Source organism: Notolepis coatsorum (assembly GCF_963971535.1).
Source record: "Notolepis coatsorum genome assembly, chromosome: 9".
NCBI lineage: Eukaryota > Metazoa > Chordata > Actinopteri > Aulopiformes > Paralepididae > Notolepis > Notolepis coatsorum.
In genome coordinates, this window is record NC_140173.1 from 153,034,956 (window position 1) to 153,054,678 (window position 19,723).

Here is a 19,723-nt window from a genome sequence, read left to right on the forward strand (position 1 = left end):
TCTCTGGAGCAAAACAGAAAGAAGCATTTTATATAAAATTATTCTGTATGACAACAACTAATAAAGAAACTTGAAAGCAGTATCGACTCTAGTGACCTGCACCTCATGGTAGAACACGGTGTAGTACTTGAGGCCAAACAGTGAGAGGCAGCAATACGCTAAACGGTGTCTAGTCTGCCGCAGGGTGAAAGAAGAAGAAGAAGAAGTAGTAGAAGTTGGCGCCAGCTGCACACCACACAGAGAAAGAGAGAGAGAGGGGAAGAGAGAGAGCGGAAGAGAGAGAGAGAGAGAGAGAGGAAAAGAGAGAGAGGAAGAGAGAGAGCAGACCCATCAGAAGCAGAGAAGACTGTGGTCAACACTCCTCAGTCAGCAGGTCGAAGCCCATAAACACTTCTCCTCCACCAGCAGCAGTAACTACTAGGACCAACAAAAGGTGGGCGTCTGGTCCTCACACACACATATATACAGTGATTTTGTCATTGAACGACATAAAGCTATTAATCCTTGTTTCCTCCTTTTAGTGCAAGTTAGACTTAACGTTAAAGTAGTAGAATGATGAGTCCAACTTCGTGCCATATACCCTGTTTAACTAGCGGAGAGGTTCTTATTATTATATGTAGTGTATAGTACAACAACAGTATTGCTGGTGACTTGTTCCTTGCTGCTCATGAAGACCGCAGCCTGTGGGCCCTGACCCTAATGCTGCATGTAGCTAGTTAGCTGAACCGTAGCTAGGTAGGTTAGCATGTAGCTAGTTAGCTGAACCGTAGCTAGGTAGGTTAGCATGTAGCTAGTTAGCTGAACCGTAGCTAGGTAGGTTAGCATGTAGCTAGTTAGCTGAACCGTAGCTAGGTAGCCAGCAGGCTAAATGCTGCATGTAGCTAGTTAGCTGAACCGTAGCTAGGTAGCCAGCAGGCTAAATGCTGCATGGAGCTAGTTAGCTGAACCGTAGCTAGGTAGCCAGCAGGCTAAATGCTGCATGGAGCTAGTTAGCTGAACCGTAGCTAGGTAGCCAGCAGGCTAAATGCTGCATGGAGCTAGTTAGTATGTAGCTAGTTAGCTTAACCGTAGCTAGGTAGCCAGCAGGCTAAATGCTGCATGTAGCTAGTTAGCATGTAGCTAGTTAGCTGAACCGTAGCTAGGTAGCCAGCAGGCTAAATGCTGCATGTAGCTAGTTAGCTGAACCGTAGCTAGGTAGATTAGCATGTAGCTAGTTAGCTGCTAACGGGAGCCAGGCCGCTATTGACAAAGGACATGGGATTAGCAGCTAACGAACTTTTTACGCGGTGCTTTCGCGTTCAGTAATCTGCTAAATTGCTGTACGCGTGAGCATGTGTGAATATTGAATGTGTCGTGTATACTATCTGCGTGGTTCTAGAGTGTAGTAGTGTATAATGCGCGGCTCCTCGTCGCGTGTCGCTGTGTGACGTTATCGCGTCACGTTACGTTATGTCACGTTACGTTATGTAAGCTCCTCGGGTGGTTGTGTTCCCGGGCTCAGTCTCAGAGCTCCGGGCGCCATCTTGTCTGAGCTTCTCCGCTAACTAACTAACTAACACACCGAGCCGCTGGTGACCGGTCCGCAGCTAGGCGTTGTTGTTGTGTTGGGATACCTCTCTGCCTAGTTATTGTAAGTATATACGCTTCGATACACATGGTGTGTTAACGCTAACGTCAGTGATGTGTCTGGAAACGTTAGAAAGACTTGTTCTTTAAGGGCGGAAGCTAACTGGAAGCTAACGCTAGCTAGCGGCAGCCATCTTGTGCAGCAGGCTGCTGTGTGGCGACAAGATGTCTGTTGTTCCCTAACCCCGCGTCGTGGACTGTAACTTGATTTAACCTTCATATTGATCGTTTACTTAATTATAATTGTTTTGTTTAGGCTCACGCTAGCTAAATGCTTGTCTCCCCCCCAACCAACCACGTCCAGCTAACTAGCGGCTAGCTCGGCTATAGTAGCTGTTGTGGTAACAACACCAGGCCTGGCTAGCTGTAGTCATCGTAAGTGATCCTTTAGCTGCTGTACAGCAAGCTGATGTTTGTAGTCCCACTATTATTAACAAGACATCCGTTTGAATCCTTCTGCTTCAGCCAACGGTTTACTGTCTCCAGGTTGTACACAGGTGCCCTGGTTATAATAGCTCTGGCGCCTTACTAGTCGCCCTGCAACCATGGTAACGGGTCTTTAGAGGTTCTACTATCACTTATTGTGAGCTATTGGTAGCAGTTATGATGGCACTTATCAGTACACTCTTGTGCTATCATTTAATTTCGAGTGCCTTTTCTTAATGCTTGCGACCATGCTTGGTCTGTGATGCACTCCAACACGGTTGGATGAGTGAATACACAGTCCCTTGCTCCTCCATAGGAAAATCCCACAATTAACAAAGTGTAAACAAAAGTGTTCAACATATACATATACAATACGGAGTAGAAACATTTAGTTACTGAGATACAATATACAGTACAATGCAGAAATGGGATGAGGTACAACTTAGGGTAAGGTGCAATCGGGTATGAGTTGTAGTGCAAATCTCTTTACCAATAAATATAAAGTGGGTGCTACAGTGAGTTGTTTATTTAAAGTGAGTGTGGATGTGTGTGCTGTGAGTGTATTTGATGGTTGGTTACATAGTGTTATTGTCGTTAATCCTGATTCTGAGATTTTTATTTTTTTTGTCCACTTTTTCTCCCATCCCAATTTCGTATCATCCAATTCAACCCTCCCATGTCACGGACGCTGTTTCTTGCCTCCCACAAGCCGGCTGCAATGTGGACTAAGTCATACATAGCACAAGTCCCCTCCGGTACTTGAGGTAACAGCAGTCGCATCTTTTCACCTGCGCAGCTCGATCTCTCAGTGGCGAGGAGTAACGCGTGGGAGGCTCACGCTGCCCCCGACACTTCCTGATTCTACTGCGCAGGCGCACCAACCGACCTGTAGGAGTCGCTGTCCACAACGCCTGATCCCCACCCTTCAGTTTCCCTCCCCGTAATACGGCCAATATGTATTATTGTGGACGACCAGCTAAACTGAAAGCAAATGTGGAGCGCTGGGCTCGATCTCACGAGCCCAGCGTCTCTAGCATTTCGTGGCGAGTGCCTTGCCCACTACGCCACGTAGCCGCCCTACAAGTGAGATATTTCTTATGGTTTAGCAACATCTTTGCTAAACAGTCAGATCTGACTACAATCTCTTTTTTAACCAGTTGATAAAATTGTAGTATATTATTGAGCACTCAAACAACAAGGTATTTTGTGCCTGAATGAATAGATGGGTTTCCTCTTTGTAAACATGCTGTACTCGAGCTAATTGGCAATACCCCCTGAAACGCTTAAACTGAGCCATTCCTCAGGCTTCTGGACTTTAAAGTACAATATATCTCTGTTGAAAACTGTTAAAACCCCATGGCAGGCTGTGACAGTCATTTCAACGGAAACTTACTACTAGATATAATTTGCATAGCACACGTAGGCACGCCGTTTTAAAGATGTCTGCTCCATTTTCCCGATTGGGGGTCTGTTTGCTTTTTGCACCGATGCACACAAGATCGCTAAAACATAATGTGCCAATTGAGGTTTCTTTACCAGACAGGCCTTTTTGTCACAGTCACTCCATGTACCTCGTCACTGACTGTACCATCGTCACTGACTACCATCGTCACTGACTACCATCGGCGGCCTCGTCATTAACCCTTTCACTGCCACACGACAGCCGGTTAACCCCTTCACTGACCATACAGAAGGTTAGCGGATACGGAGCTAATGATGGAGCATCGCCGTCTGTTGTGTGATAGTAAAGGGTTAACCTTCTGTCGTGTGGCAGTGAAAGGGTTAATGACGAGGCCGCCGATGGTAGTCAGTGACGATGGTACAGTCAGTGACGAGGTACATGGAGTGACTGTGACAAAAAGGGCTGAGACGATGTGCCATTTTGAAGAATCGATCAATCGGGCCAAAATTATCGATAAATATCTTTTTTATTATTGTAAACTTTTATTTCGTTTTTTATATATATTTAAACAACTAGTTTATGTTGCAGCAATTCTTTGTCTTTGCCGCCATCTTTTTAGTGTTACAGATTTCCCCCGTTCAAAACGACCACAGTGATCCTTCTCATTTTATAGTCGGTGGTCTCTGGATGTGATGGAGGAGTGCACTGCAAGTGCAGAGTTGCAATTAAATTGAATTTACATGAAATTGGGATTATTTTTTTTACACATGCGAAAAAATCGATACGTGCAGTGACACCACTTATCGATTTCACGCAGTTATCGATAATTATCGATAAGTGGTCTCAGCCAGGGGAGGAAATTAGGCCACTTTACTCGCCAATTGCGAGTATTTTTTACGTTTGGCGAGTAATTCATGAAGAGCACTCGCCAGTCTGGCGAGTATTAGTAATTACAAAACAAAACAAAAAAATCATTCTGCAATCTGCTGATTCGCTCACTGGCACAAACCGAACTCTGACTCCCCCCTTGATTCCTCCCATTTGCGCCTCATAATAATCAGACCATAACCAATGAACATCATCGTTGTACAATGCGCTCTAAGCTCCTCCAATGAACACTCATTTTCTAGAAGATGCCGCCCATCTAGGGGAAGTGGACAGACCACTGCGCGCAGACCTACAAACTCCTGCCACCGGCAGCCGGCTTGACAACGTAGACAAACTTACAAAAACACATCAGTGGATGAAAATAATTGCATGTAGAGTCGTCGCGTTCGGATATCAGTGCGGTCTGACATGGGGGCGAACAACAGCACGCGACGCGTCTCCTTCGAGTCGGATGAGAATGACAAGTCAACCAGCATTAGCCGGCTAGCTACCTAGCATGTAACAAGCTACCATAACGCGCATTCAACATAGTGGACGACTATACTGAGCGGCTTTGCTTAAATGCAGCCGAGTGACATTTTATTATTACCGGGGTTCCCCCCATATCACCACTCGCCCATATGCCCTTCACACCTGCTGAACCCCTAGCGTTGTCGATTCGGTTCCAATGTATTGTCATCTTACAGCACAAGTACAGTACAACCAGAATACATTTGGCATACAACCAGAGTGCAAATGTAACAAGTCAAGTTCAAGTTGTTTTATTTAGCTATTGCATTACAGTGAAATGCTTGGTTCTTTCACTGCCCAACTCAGTCCAACCGAAACCAGCCCAACCCAGTATTGATTGATTGATTGATTGAAAACTTTATTAACAGATTGCAGAATGGGTACAATACAGTACAGCTCAATACACACAATTGTTAAGGGGATGCAGACCAGAGAAGGACTTTCGTCTTGTTTACATCAGGGTCCCCCATTTCAGTCCTGTTTGCTTAATGCCTTGTCCACTTCCTCCACACTCCAATATGCCCTTCAACCCTGCTCCTGTCAAACCTGCTCTTTCCATTCCCTCCATCATGTCCCCCCTTTCTGATGAATATTTCCTGCACTTAAGAGTCAGACACACATTCCTAGTAGTTGAGCTGTGATGAATGAATGAATGAAAACTTTATTTAACAGATTGCAGAATGGGTACAGTACAGTACGGCTCAATACATGCAATTGTTAAGGGGATGCAGACCAGAGAAAGACTTTCGTCTTGTTTACATCAGGGTCCCCCATTTTCAATTCATCATTCAGTATAACCTAGACCAGCCCAACCCAGCATCTTTCACTGCCCAGTTCAGCCCAACCCAGTCCAGAATAGTTCCCTCTTTCATGTTAATATGTGATTTAATGATGTAATATTTTGAAGAGTAGAGACAGTGTGATTAATTTACTATGATTGAAAATCAATTTAGACGAAGACGTACAAAGAAGTAATTATCACAATTAGCGATTTTTTTTGTCTGGTAAAAAATCTGTTTGTCTGGTAAAAAAAAATCAGATACTCGCCAGTTGGCTGGTAAGCCAAAAAGTTAGTTTCCTCCCCTGGTCTCAGCCTAACTTGTCACTGACCGTACCATTGGCCTGTTGGAAGTTGACAACTGTACCGGCTTTTGTCCCTGTTCCCTCATGGTTTGCCGTGTTGGTGGGGATGTTATGTGAGTTGAGTTAATACCAGGCTAAAATGAGAGTATCCGAGAGTTTTCCTGATGCCAGGGGCTCCAGGCTAACTTTTTTTCACCACCGTCCCGAAATACAACCGTCCCAAAGTGAATGTAACCGTCCCAAAAATCAAATGTTGTTTCTTTACTTTGGTTTTGTCGTCTATGGTTGTTATTGCCATAATAAACACCATTTGATTTAGTCAAAAGGCTCCCAGCTGGAAAGATTTCACAAGAATAATTATGATTAAAAAGAAATATATATATATATATAAAAAAGTGCTAAGGTGCTAGTATATGGATATTTGGTCACAGTGCTGTTAGTCAACCAATTGGAGCCATGTTGATTATTCCTTCCATAGGAAAATATATTTAAATGTATTTGTATTTTATTTAGTTTTAGTTTTTTTTGTTATTACAAATGTGTGTGTTTATGGTTGAAAATGTTAGAGATAAATAAAGATCAGATCAAATCTAACTGAATAAGTTATCCCTCTTCTAACGAGAAAGAAAAACGTAGTTTAGCTTTAAACTATATAATGTCATTGTGTCCAGAGATTCCACCTTTGATAACTAAAGTAATGACACTTGACTAGTAATGAAACATGTCCCTTAGATGGCGCTGTCCTCCTGGTCGATATTGATAACTGCTGCTAAATTCCAGCGGGCCCTCCTCACTGAATATGGATTCATTGTGTAGCTGTGTAGAAGTGAAGTTTGCCTATAGCCTGTCGTCTATTTCTCCGTGTTCGTTTAGATAAATGTAACGTTATGCCAATTAACTCGCAATGGTAGTAACATTACGTGTTAGTTAGGGGTGGGACGATACATTGATCCAGATCGATATATCGATCTATTATCAATAATCAAATAGGATCGATGCAACGTAAAAAGATCGATTCATATTGCGATACTCTTATTTTGAAAATCCCTCGTATCCGCTCGGATCAACAGCACACAGCATTAGCGTCTAGAGCGTCACTAGAGCAAGGCTAGTGTGCCTATTCTGCAACCAAAAACATGTCCCTGCTGTTTTATTCCGCCATAGGTCAAATGCATCTAACCTGCTTTGCAATCCTCGCCATTCCATTATGCCCACGTCGCGTTAAAGATATAATAATACGTTACGTTAGTGTAAGCTAACCCAGAGCCATAGGCAGAGAGAAGTGGGGACTGGGAAGGAGGGTGCATTCTCGGAATAGCCCCACTAACAGGATCTGGCCGGTACTGCACCTTTGGACTCCCAATATGCCTTTTCCAGCCAAAATACAGCTCTGTTTATGTTTTGGATCCCCATTAGCCACAGCAGTGCTGGGGCTATTCTTCCTGTCTTCTCTGTGCCAGTGAATAGGATATTAATATAGAGAAAAAAGAAAAACTAACTAAAAACAGTGAACAGGAGGTCTATTTGTATTAAAAACAATAGATTGTTTTTCATTTAAATGTCTGGAAGAGCTCAAAAATAAAAATGTCAAATGGTATTTCCATTGCCTTTTTTTGTTGATTTAAATGTTACTGATTGTGTTAAATGGGCATATAATATCGTCTCATATCGATCGCAGGCACCTGAATCGAATCGTATCGTATCGTGGCAGACTTTGTGATATCGGAAAATATCGTATCGTTGTCCAAAGAATCAATATCATATCGTATCGTGATGAAACTGGTGATTCCCACGCCTAGTGTTAGTATAGAATCTAATAGAAATCCTTTAATAATCCTGAGGGAAATTCGGCACTACAGAGCAGACTATGTATCGCTCACATTGAACAACAATAAACATTTAGGTCAATAGGACTAAAATAGGAATAACAATATAATAATATTAAAAATAAGAATAAAATAGTGTGAACTATGGATTAATCAGTGGCAGTCTGATACGTTAGTCAGTAACGTTAGCTAGCAATAAGCAGCTATAACTAGAATGCGTCGATAACTGTATACAGTTCCAATAGACTAACATTACACTTCTGTGATTTAAATGTGTCCTTACCTTAGACTCAGGGGTAGTATTGCTGGATGCAGTTCCCTGTTGGTCAGTTTGGGTCTGTTCTCCATCTTCTTCTGCTGTGTTTATCCTCTTCAAATAGCGCAGCATGTTTGCGGTGCTCTCTTCACTGAGAGGATGCCACACTGCACAGTATAGCACGTTTTTTTTTATATAACATTCTGATCTTTTCGCGGTTCTTGTACAGTGGTCTCGTGCCGTGCGACTGTCAATTACCAGCTGTCATTCACTAGGTAAGAGAGATTTCCCTCACCTGTTAACACATTTTTCTTTTTTGATGCAAGATTCATTTGGGGTGTGACGCTGCTGCAACGCGACTGGCTGAGAGGTGGGTAGGAGGAGCTTGATGCTGGATTAGCGTATCGTTGGGAGGCGGAGATAGTCATTGGATTTGGCAAATCACGCTACGTTTAGACTTCAGTGAACTCTGTGAACTTAGTCAGCACGAGACATTCACCATTTGACAGCAATATATGCGCGCACTGACTGTCGGCCAATTGACATTTCCTGTAAAAAAATATATATAATCATCTTCGTCCCGTTTGCGTCCCAAAAAAGATTTCTGTTGGCCCCAAATCAACGACGGGTCTCGAGCCCTGCCTGACGCGACCCCAGACCAATGACTTATGTCTATACTGCAGATACTTGAAGCACTTCTATCAGTAGTTAAATTGGTATAGTTGCATTTCTATTTATTGGCGTTGCCCTCAAATACAAACTCTTAATTACAAGGTGTGAACACTAGTGATGACTTCTTCAAAAATGTATGCTAAACTTAGTGCTTCTATTCTCCTCTTCAATCAAAGTGTTCACCTATTGTCACAGGACTTAAGTAGGGCTGTCTTAAATACTTCGAAGCTTCGTTCGATGGGCATGGGATTCGAATATGAAAATAAAATTCAATTATGTAAAAAAATATATATATATATATATTTTTTTTTGCAAAATCAACTCTGCCTCTCTTTGTTAACTACAACAAGCAATGCTGTTTGTTATTTAAGATGAGGTCGGACTCGGCACTGACAGATCTGTGTTCATTATGCTGCTTTTATAAAGCCTCAAATGACTGCTTACAATATTTCTTGAAAGCCAAGTGTTTTGTTTGTCTAAGATTTAAAAATGTTTAAACTTTACAGCACTGACAAAGTTGAACAAAGTGCTGTACGTGTCCCACAACATAAAAAAATATATTTTTTTACTTAATTAAATTAATTAAAATCGAATCTCGGCCCCGAAGCTTCGAATTCCAAAAGAAAATCGAAGGTCAGCCCTAGACTTAAAGTAAATATAAAGATTTTAATTAACTTATTTTTTGTCTTTATTTCCCTTGGTTGCAGATTGCTTGCTGACGAGGCACCTGTGCTGCGCTGAACGGACACGCCGCAGCTCGCCGCCGCCATCATCCCCGATTCCCCCCTTTTAGTAAATCATCCGGCAGGAAGACGGAGGTCGTAGGGCTGGAGTGTGTCCTCATGGCCGAGTCGGAGACGGAATGTGACACGCCCGGCCTCGACACACTTGGGTCGGAGTGTGTCATCGCCCACCAGGTCGACCTTTACTACGCCGCGGAGACCGAGATCATGACGGAGGAGAAGTGTGGGCTGGAGCTGGAGATCCACGGCCTGGGCGCCGTGGCCTGCGTGGACGCCATCGTGGCGGAGACGGACCACGACTACTCGAAGGTGGAGCACACGGAGATGCACTGCTTCACGGAGGCCGAGATCAAGACTGAGTCTAACGTGGCTCTGTCGGACCACGGCGGGGAGCTGATCGTGGAGTCGGACAGCGGGATGGTGATCCACGAGACCCACGGCCTGGAGTGCAGCGAGTGCGGCGAGATCTTTGGCAGCATCGCCGACCTCCACCAGCACTTTGAGATCCACAAGGACATCAACCCGTACATCTGTGTCCACTGTGGCGAGAGCTTCGCCGTGGAGGCCAGCCTCAAGCAGCACATGAAAATCCACACGAAAGAAAAGGCGTACGCCCCCACCGGGGTCGAGATGGTCGGCAAGGGCGTCATCGACGCCTTCAACCTCAAGTCTCACCAGATGCCGGAGAAGCCCCATCAGTGCTCCGAGTGTAGCAAGAGCTTCGCGGCGGCCATCTCTCTCAGAGAACACATGAAGATGCACTCGGATGACAAGCCGTACAAGTGCACCCAGTGTAGGAAGAGCTTTGTACGCAGGAGGCATCTGAAGAAGCACCAGGAGCTCCACACGCGCGAGAAGCCGTACACCTGTGGCCAGTGCGGTAAAGGCTTCACCACATCCTCCAACCTGAAGCAGCACCAGAAGACCCACGCCGCGGGGGCCGGGGACAAGCCCCGTCGTAAAGGCTTCGCCACCGCGTCCAGCCCCAAGCAACACCAGAAGACCCACGCCGTGGGGGTAGTAGGGGACAAGCCCCATCGATGCACACAGTGTGCGAAGTGCTTTGCAACCGCGGCTAACTTGAAGGAGCACCAGAGGGGGGTCCACTCGGGAGAGAAGCCGTACAAATGCAACATGTGCCGGAAGAGTTTCGTTCGCAAGCGCCACCTGAAGAAGCACCAGCAGGTGCACGCCGGGGGGAAGCCGTACACCTGCACCCACTGCGGCAAAGGCTTCAACCACTCCTCGTCCCTCTCCCGGCACCACAAGCGCCACCTCCAGAACCCCACGTACGCCTCCCCTCAGTCCAGCAAGTCCTACTCCTATGGCACCGCCACGAAGCAGAGGATACAGGGGGACAAGCCCTACATGTGCAAGCACTGCGACAAGGGCTTCAACCATTCCTCCTCCCTGTCTCGCCACCAGAAACTCTGCCACCAGAAGGTCCCCCCGGAGGGCAAGTGCTACACCTGCTCCCACTGCGGGAAGGAATTCAATCACTCTTCTTCTCTCACCAGACACCAGAGAGTAGTTCACCCGGAGGAGAAACGACAGCAGCAACAGCAGCAGCAGCAACAACAACAACAACAGCAGCAGCAGCAACAACAACAACAACAGCAGCAACAGCAGCAGCAGCAACAGCAGCAGTACAGCGCCATTCCCTCAGGGAAAGGCTTCCCTCGCACCACCATCGTCAAGCAGCGCAATATCCTGGCTATTCTGGAGTGTAGCCAGAATTGCTAGGAGAAATGGGTTTTACACGTCGCTGTATGTCGGCGGCGTAAGCGTCTGGTCCGTAGGCCCGTTTTCCTAGAGAGAGAAAACGGAACCACAGGAAACAACTGTTAATTGTAATTAAAAAAAAAAAAAAAAAAAAAAACGCGGAGACTAATCCCACTTTTGGGCCCACAGGGCGAGACCGGGAGCTTGGGTTGCAACAGAGAGGGAAAGCTGAGTTACTGTATGATGACCGGGAGACTGGCGAACTGTGGGGCACCTGCTGCACATTGTGTTCCGTTACCTGGTGTGTTTCTAACTCACACTTAAAGGAGCAATGTGTGACTCATTTCATAGATGTAAACAACTTTTCTTTTTTTCTTTTTTACTAGAAGATGAAATGCAATTAGTGATTCAAACCTATTCCCAGTTTGGCGAGGGCTTTACGTCGCTGTTTCTAAACCCATGATTTACGGTGTTTTGTGTCTTCTTGTCGTCATCTATTAGTCTTTGCATTTTATATGGAATATATCTGTCTAGAATGTAGAATGTTGGGTCTTAATAGGGTCCCCCCCCCCCCCCCCCACACACACACACCGTTTTCATGTCTTAAGAAAAGTGAGGCATTAATTTTCACTACCACACAACAGATGGTTAACCTTTCACTACCACACTACAGACCGTTAACCGTCTGTAGTGTGGTAGTGAAGGGGTTAACCTCTAGTGGTAGTGAAGGGGTTAATCTTCCGTAGTGTGGCGGTGGTGAAGGGGTTAACCCTCTTGTCGTGTGGTAGTGAAAGGGTTGAGCACACCTAGACCCGATTTGTCGTTTGCGTAGAAACTGAATTTAAAATTTGAGGATAGCTTTGTGGATACATTTTTTTTTTAAACAGTGGGACGATTTGCATCTGAATTGTTTGCCGATCGGTTAACCCTCCTCCTGCCACGGCTCGTTTAGTTCGTCTCCACGGACGAGCCTTTTTTAACAGTCGGGCTTCAGAATGTGGGGATCCCTCTAAGCCCCCCCCCCTCCCGTTTCCTAACCTCGGTAGAGGGTCCCTTTCTCTGCGCGGTGTTAGCCACGAAACAAACGTGGAGTACCGAGGTCACGCTTCAGTCCTGAAACGAGCGAGTGCCTCCACGGTGCACCCGGCGCGAACACGCGTGTTCTGGAGTATGATGTGTTTTTCTAGCACTGTTAATTTGACCTAATAGTTTGGTGGCTTAACTAAGGAGGAGCTCTGTCCCTATAGGCTGAAGCATGGCGACTAGGGGTCATGATTTACCAACCGTCTGTAGTGTGGTAGTGAAAGGGTTAACCTGCTGTTTGTGTGGCAGTGAAACCTTTGGTATTGTCACAGTGAAAGGGTTAACAGTTTGGTAGTGTGGCAGTGAAAGGGTTAAACTGGCCGGTGAAAACGGAGGAATGTCTAGATTATTATATCAATTGGCGTATTATCATAGGCCTAATGGTTTCCATATTCCTCGTATATGTATGCATTCCAATTATATATATATAGGCTATTGTGTGTGTGTGCGTGTGTCTGTGCATGCACACTTGCATGCGCGTGTGGAAGAGATTAGCTGTATTCCTCAATAAAACACATTTGATCACTTTGATGATGAGTTTTATGTTCCATTGGATCGTCTGCCCGTATAGCTAATCGGGATAGTTTTGCATTTGAAAAGTACTGAAATACTTTCTTCTAAGCGGTCTTTATAAATCAGAAAACAAAAACTGCATTTTTGATAACTTGTCCATATTCCTATGTTGCTTTTTCACTGCTCTGTGTTGTTGTTGGGCTGATTCTCTTCAACAAATACATTAATAAAAGTGATCACCACTGGAGCACCCAAGTTGAACACTGGTTGATGAACATTGTTGCTCGGCTGAAGGAGTGGTGCCCTTCCTGCTGACCTCGTACAGAAGTCTCTTTGGATAAAAGCATCAGTTTAAATGACCAGTGGGGGCGCATCACCTGCAAAAAGGTCTACGCTTCAACGGGGCAATGTATTTTACTAGACCTACTCTGATAAAAAGGTAGCTGCCATACTTTAAGCCAGGTCCTATGGCCTACCAGCTTTGGGAGAATCGCAACCTCAAAATATTATGAACCCATCGTACCGTTGTTATCTGAATGGGCTATATTCATAAGACTAGTTTTTGCAAGACGACTGACCATGGCTCTCATTTTCTGGCTAACGCTGAGATCTGCGTTGTCTATGCTTGACTACATTTACATTTAGTAATTTAGCTGACTCTTATCCAAACTGACTTACTCTCAACTCTTTCAGCTGAGTAACAATGTTCATCAAACAGTGCTGAAACCTGGGTGCTGCAGTGGTGAGTGCATCGTAGTAGACGCATATTATTATTAGCATGGGTAGTAATATAGACAAGAAGATTATTTAGTGGCAAAGTGTTTGATGGTAAACAAAGGGTGGCTTGTTAATTTGGAGACCAAAGCATTAGGCCTATTGGCAATTTGGAAAAAGCAGTTTTTTTAGGGTTAGATTGCCATTATTATTAATAATAAACTCGTACAAGAATTGCAGTCCAAGGTGCTTCACAGCAGAAATGGAGATGGGCACAACATTTACAGAATAAAAGCAATGCATAAAGTGCAATAAAATAGCTAATTTACATTGCAATAATCATACAAATATATGTAAAATTAGCATAAACTGAATAAAATAGTACAATATATCTACAATAATCAGTGTGGATGTAATGAGTAAGTGGCAGAGTGTATTAAAAGGCTATGAAGATGTATGTCTTTAGCTTACTTTTGAAAGTATTTAGTGAGCTAGCCTCCCTAATGTCCATAGGTAGTGTTCCATAGCTTTATCTAGCCTCCCTAATGTCCATAGGCAGGGTGTTCCATAGCTTTATCTAGCCTCCCTAATGTCCATAGGTAGTGTTCCATAGCTTTATCTAGCCTCCCTAATGTCCATAGGTAGTGTTCCATAGCTTTATCTAGCCTCCCTAATGTCCATAGGCAGGGTGTTCCATAGCTTTATCTAGCCTCCCTAATGTCCATAGGTAGTGTTCCATAGCTTTATCTAGCCTCCCTAATGTCCATAGGCAGGGTGTTTCATAGCTTTATCTAGCCTCCCTAATGTCCATAGGTAGGGTGTTCCATAGCTTTATCTAGCCTCCCTAATGTCCATAGGTAGTGTTCCATAGCTTTATCTAGCCTCCCTAATGTCCATAGGTAGTGTTCCATAGCTTTATCTAGCCTCCCTAATGTCCATAGGTAGTGTTCCATAGCTTTATCTAGCCTCCCTAATGTCCATAGGTAGTGTTCCATAGCTTTATCTAGCCTCCCTAATGTCCATAGGCAGGGTGTTCCATAGCTTAATCTAGCCTCCCTAATGTCCATAGGCAGGGTGCAGAATTCTAAAAGGCTGCTTCCTCAATGTTCTTGTGGGAACCTCCAGTAAAGCAGCAGTAGATGATCGTAATGTTCTTGGGGCACATAGTTGGTCCTGTTCCATTTAGTGCTTTGTATATAAGGAGGGGACCTTAAAATATATTCTAATTCTACCATTGTGGGGACAAAATGTCTCCACTAGATTTAGATTAGGGAACGAATGAGGGAGGGAATGATGAGTGTGGAATGTCCCCATAACACACAAGATGTTACTCTGTTGATCCCCTGCAGGTGTCACAGGGGAGGGGAGGCCCGTGTATGGGCACGGTAATAGGAAGCAATACATATGTTTTAATATTAATACAAAATATGAGTAAAGTACAGTAGACACGGGTTCAGATGTAAACATGGCTGTGTTTCGCAAAATGATAAACTTGATTGTTTATGTTTTAGTTGATGTTTGAAGTAGGCGTAATAAAAAATAATAACTTGATTGATAACTGCAAAATTTAGCTCCCACTATATTTATTGAGATCAACTTTTCGATCAAAGGATCTTCATCAGCATAAACCAGGACGTAGTAGGAGTACACTTGTATATATCACCAATATCTAATATTGTTATAGAAAATTACCAACCAGATGTAATCCTTATAGAGAACAATCGAAAGGTAAGAACAATATACACAATTGGTTGGTTGCTCAATCAATAGGAATTAATTTTTTAAACACTGAACTTCTTACTGTCTTATACTATCATGCACTCTTCCTACTATACTAATGTATACTCCTATGCACTCAACACTGCAGCACTGTTTGATGAACATTGTTACTCGGCTGTAAGAGTTGACTTGTCGTACAGAACTTGTAAGTCGCTTTGGATAAAAGCGGCAGCTAAATGTAAATGGTTGTCAAATTCTACAGAGTGCATTTAAAGGTGTAAGTGGTATTATTTTGTTAAGATAAGTGTCAAATAGCTCTACATTCCGCCATCACTGATACAGAGTGTCTGGTCAGTAACATGGGTCTCTCAGTCCCTCCTGCTCTGCAGTAAACAGCCATCACTGATATAGAGTGTCTGGTCAGTAACATGGGTCTCTCAGTCCCTCCACTCTGCAGTAAACAGACATCACTGATATAGAGTGTCTGGTCAGTAACATGGGTCTCTCAGTCCCTCCACTCTGCAGTAAACAGCCATCACTGATATAGAGTGTCTGGTCAGTAACATGGGTCTCTCAGTCCCTCCACTCTGCAGTAAACAGTCATCACTGATATAGAGTGTCTGGTCAGTAACATGGGTCTCCCAGTCCTTCCACTCTGCAGTAAACAGCCATCACTGATATAGAGTGTCTGGTCAGTAACATGGGTCTCTCAGTCCCTCCACTCTGCAGTAAACAGCCATCACTGATACAGAGTGTCTGGTCAGTAACATGGGTCTCCCAGTCCCTCCACTCTGCAGTAAACAGCCATCACTGATACAGAGTGTCTGGTCAGTAACATGGGTCTCTCAGTCCCTCCACTCTGCAGTAAACAGCCATCACTGATATAGAGTGTCTGGTCAGTAACATGGGTCTCCCAGTCCCTCCACTCTGCAGTAAACAGTCATCACTGATACAGTGTCTCTGGTCAGTAACATGGGTCTCCCAGTCCCTCCACTCTCCAGTAAACAGTCATCACTGATATAGAGTGTCTGGTCAGTAACATGGGTCTCCCAGTCCCTCCACTCTGCAGTAAACAGTCATCACTGATACAGAGTGTCTGGTCAGTAACATGGGTCTCTCAGTCCCTCCACTGCAGTAAACAGCCATCACTGATATAGAGTGTCTGGTCAGTAACATGAGTCTCCCAGTCCCTCCGCTCTGCAGTAAACAGCCATCACTGATATAGAGTGTCTGGTCAGTAACATGGGTCTCTCAGTCCCTCCACTCTGCAGTAAACAGACATCACTGATATAGAGTGTCTGGTCAGTAACATGGGTCTCTCAGTCCCTCCACTCTGCAGTAAACAGACATCACTGATATAGAGTGTCTGGTCAGTAACATGGGTCTCCCAGTCCCTCCACTCTGCAGTAAACAGACATCACTGATATAGAGTGTCTGGTCAGTAACATGAGTCTCCCAGTCCCTCCGCTCTGCAGTAAACAGCCATCACTGATATAGTGTCTGGTCAGTAACATGGGTCTCCCAGTCCTTCCACTCTGCAGTAAACAGTCATCACTGATATAGAGTGTCTGGTCAGTAACATGGGTCTCCCAGTCCCTCCACTCTCCAGTAAACAGTCATCACTGATATAGAGTGTCTGGTCAGTAACATGGGTCTCCCAGTCCCTCCACTCTGCAGTAAACAGCCATCACTGATACAGAGTGTCTGGTCAGTAACATGGGTCTCCCAGTCCTTCCACTCTGCGGTAAACAGCCATCACTGATATAGAGTGTCTGGTCAGTAACATGGGTCTCCCAGTCCTTCCACTCTGCGGTAAACAGCCATCACTGATATAGAGTGTCTGGTCAGTAACATGGTCTCCCAGTCCCTCCACTCTGCAGTAAACAGCCATCACTGATATAGAGTGTCTGGTCAGTAACATGGGTCTCCCAGTCCCTCCGCTCTGCAGTAAACAGTCATCACTGATACAGAGTGTCTGGTCAGTAACATGGGTCTCTCAGTCCCTCCACTCTGCAGTAAACAGACATCACTGATACAGAGTGTCTGGTCAGTAACATGGGTCTCCCAGTCCCTCCACTCTGCAGTAAACAGAAAACACATTTCCTGGTATCCTGTTCCCACTTTATCCAATCAGGAGAGAGAACCCTAGATATGTTTTTTTAAACATTTCAAGAAACTTGCAAAGACAGATTTGATTACTGCACTGGTAGATTATTTGACTTGTTTCAAGGTTTCTTGAAATAAGTGAAACTATCTTGAATTATCTCTCCTGATACAGACACTATATATCAGTGATATACAGTATATACACTAAATACATATAATCCCAAAATACTAAATGGTGCATTTATATAGCGCTTTACAATTTGTTCCTCACATTTTACCCATTCACTCACACACACGGAGGATGCAACCATGCAAGGGACCAACCTGCTCATCGGGAGCAGTTAGGGGTTAAGTGTCTTGCTCAAGGACACTTCGACACGCTGCCCGGGAGGAGTGGGAATCGAACCAGGAACCTCTGGATTACCAGTCAACAACTCCCCCACTGTCGCCCCAAAAGGATGCTAATTGTTTGCATGCTTACTATTCTTCATTTAAGCCAGGGTAGGAAGTGTATGGACAATTAAATCCTGCCCCCAAATTTTACAGTAACAAGGGCCAATGTATTTTGTGTGTATACTGCATTTATTGATCTTTGAAGTAAGTGCACTCTAGAATGTTTGTACTCTTCCTGGTTTATCCCGATGAAGATCCTTCGATCGAAATGATGATCTTAATAAATATAGTGGGATCAAATGTACTTATTAACTAGACAATTCCCGCGGGGAAATTGTGAAAGTGTGGGTGATGATGCCTGTGCATTGCCGGCCAATGGGAGAGGGTCTGTATTGTCTATGACAAATGGTTCAAAAGATACAAAAAGGGGGTGTGGTCTAAGGACGTGGTCACTATACACCAATGACAGAGGATATCCCTAATGAGTACAATGGCACAACCCGCAAGTCTCTACAACAAACGGTTCAAAAGATACAAAAAGGGGGTGTGGTCAACATAGACCAATGAAAGAAGATATCCCTACTGAGTACAATGGCACAACCCGCAAGTCTCTATGACAAACGGTTCAAAATATACAAAAGGGGGTGTGGCCTAAGGATCGGGGGAGTGGTCAACATAGACCAATGAAAGAGGATATCCCTACTGAGTACAATGGCACAACCCGCAAGTCTCTACGACAAACGGTTCAAAAGATACAAAAGGGGGGCGTGGCCTAATGATAAAGGGTTACTCCCCTGAAGGGGGAAGAGCCGAACCATGGGGGCGTGGTCAACATAGACCAATGAAAGAGGATATCCCTACTGACTATAATGCCACAACCCGCAAGTCTCTACGACAAACGGTTCAAAAGATACACAAAGGGGGCGTGGCCTAGGGATCAAGGGTTAATCCCCTGAAGGGGAGGAGCCGAATAATGGGGGCGTGGTCAACATAGACCAATGAAAAAGGATATCTACTGAGTACAATGCCACAACACGCAAGTCTCTACGACAAACGGTTCAAAAGATACACAAAGGGGGCGCGGCCTAAGGATCAAGGGTTAATCCCCTGAGCGGTTTCAAGTTTCAAGTTTCTTTAATAGTTGTCATACAGAAGTACAGAATACTTTCATACAAAATGCTTCTTACTGTTACGCTCCAGAGACTGTGCTAGACAAGATAGTATCAAATAACATAGTATAGCATGTAAATTAGAAGTAGAAAATGAGGTCACAGTGTTCAGTATAGACATATGTACAATGTTCGATGCAGAATAGACGTAACTGAGTTACCATATAATATACAATACTATGCAGTGTACTAATGTACAATATTATACTAGGTCATGGCAGTACTGAGTTGATTGACAACTCCCTCTGAGTCATGCTACCCTTAATTGATTCAAATCCTAACTGATACAGACTCTATCCCCAATGTATTTCAGTGAGGCTGAGGCTTCCTTCACTCTCCCGATGATTAAAGCAAAACGATAAGAGATGAAGCTTAGTTATTTTAATATGAGCACTTGAGGACCTTCATGAAGGGTTATGTGCGATATTTAATATGAGCACTTGAGGACCTTCATGAAGGGTTATGTGCGATATTGTGTAATTCCGTCGACAATTGTGGCCTGTGTGGCGATCGGAAAACAAGGGAACAGTAAAATTACAGATTTCAGCTAGAGTGGAAAGCCCATTCGTGTGTATGTGGAGCATGACTGTCAAAGAAATGGTCATAAGTTGAGATAGAAATGTCCAATTCCGGGGCGCCCTCGTGGCGCATACCATAGTGCCTCGCGCACCTACGCAGCCGACCCGGGTTCGATCCCAGCACCCGACGTTATTTGTCGCATGTCCTCCCCACCTCTCCTCCCGCTCGCCCTCTCCTCTGTCGGTCCTGCGTGACCAAGAAAAGCTGTAAAAATGCTAAAAAATAATAAAAAATAAAAGAAATGTCCAATTCCATTTATATCTACGTCCAAAATTTAGATCACTGTCGCAATT

The 19,723-nt window shown here is 44.4% G+C and overlaps 1 protein-coding gene across 3 annotated transcripts; it reads left to right on the forward strand.

Annotated features, from left to right (window-relative positions):
- Nucleotides 1-293: 293 nt before the first annotated feature.
- Nucleotides 294-12,768, forward strand: LOC311234393 (uncharacterized protein). 3 transcript variants are annotated; one of them, XM_084321562.1, is made up of 3 exons: nt 294-433; nt 8,344-8,387; nt 9,397-12,768. In XM_084321562.1, the coding sequence occupies exon 3, from the start codon at nt 9,532-9,534 to the stop codon at nt 11,173-11,175; it is 1,644 nt and encodes a 547-aa protein (XP_084177688.1). In that variant the 5' UTR covers nt 294-433; nt 8,344-8,387; nt 9,397-9,531; the 3' UTR covers nt 11,176-12,768. The 3 variants fall into 3 exon arrangements, with proteins under 3 accessions (XP_084177688.1, XP_084177686.1, XP_084177687.1); XM_084321560.1 differs by lacking the exon at nt 8,344-8,387; XM_084321561.1 differs by lacking the exons at nt 294-433; nt 8,344-8,387 and adding an exon at nt 1,505-1,630.
- Nucleotides 12,769-19,723: the final 6,955 nt, after the last annotated feature.

Coding starts and splice junctions, on each gene's coding strand:
- LOC311234393 (XM_084321562.1), top strand. CDS start 9,532: ATGGCCGAGTCGGAGACGGAATGTGACACGCCCGGCCTCGACACACTT.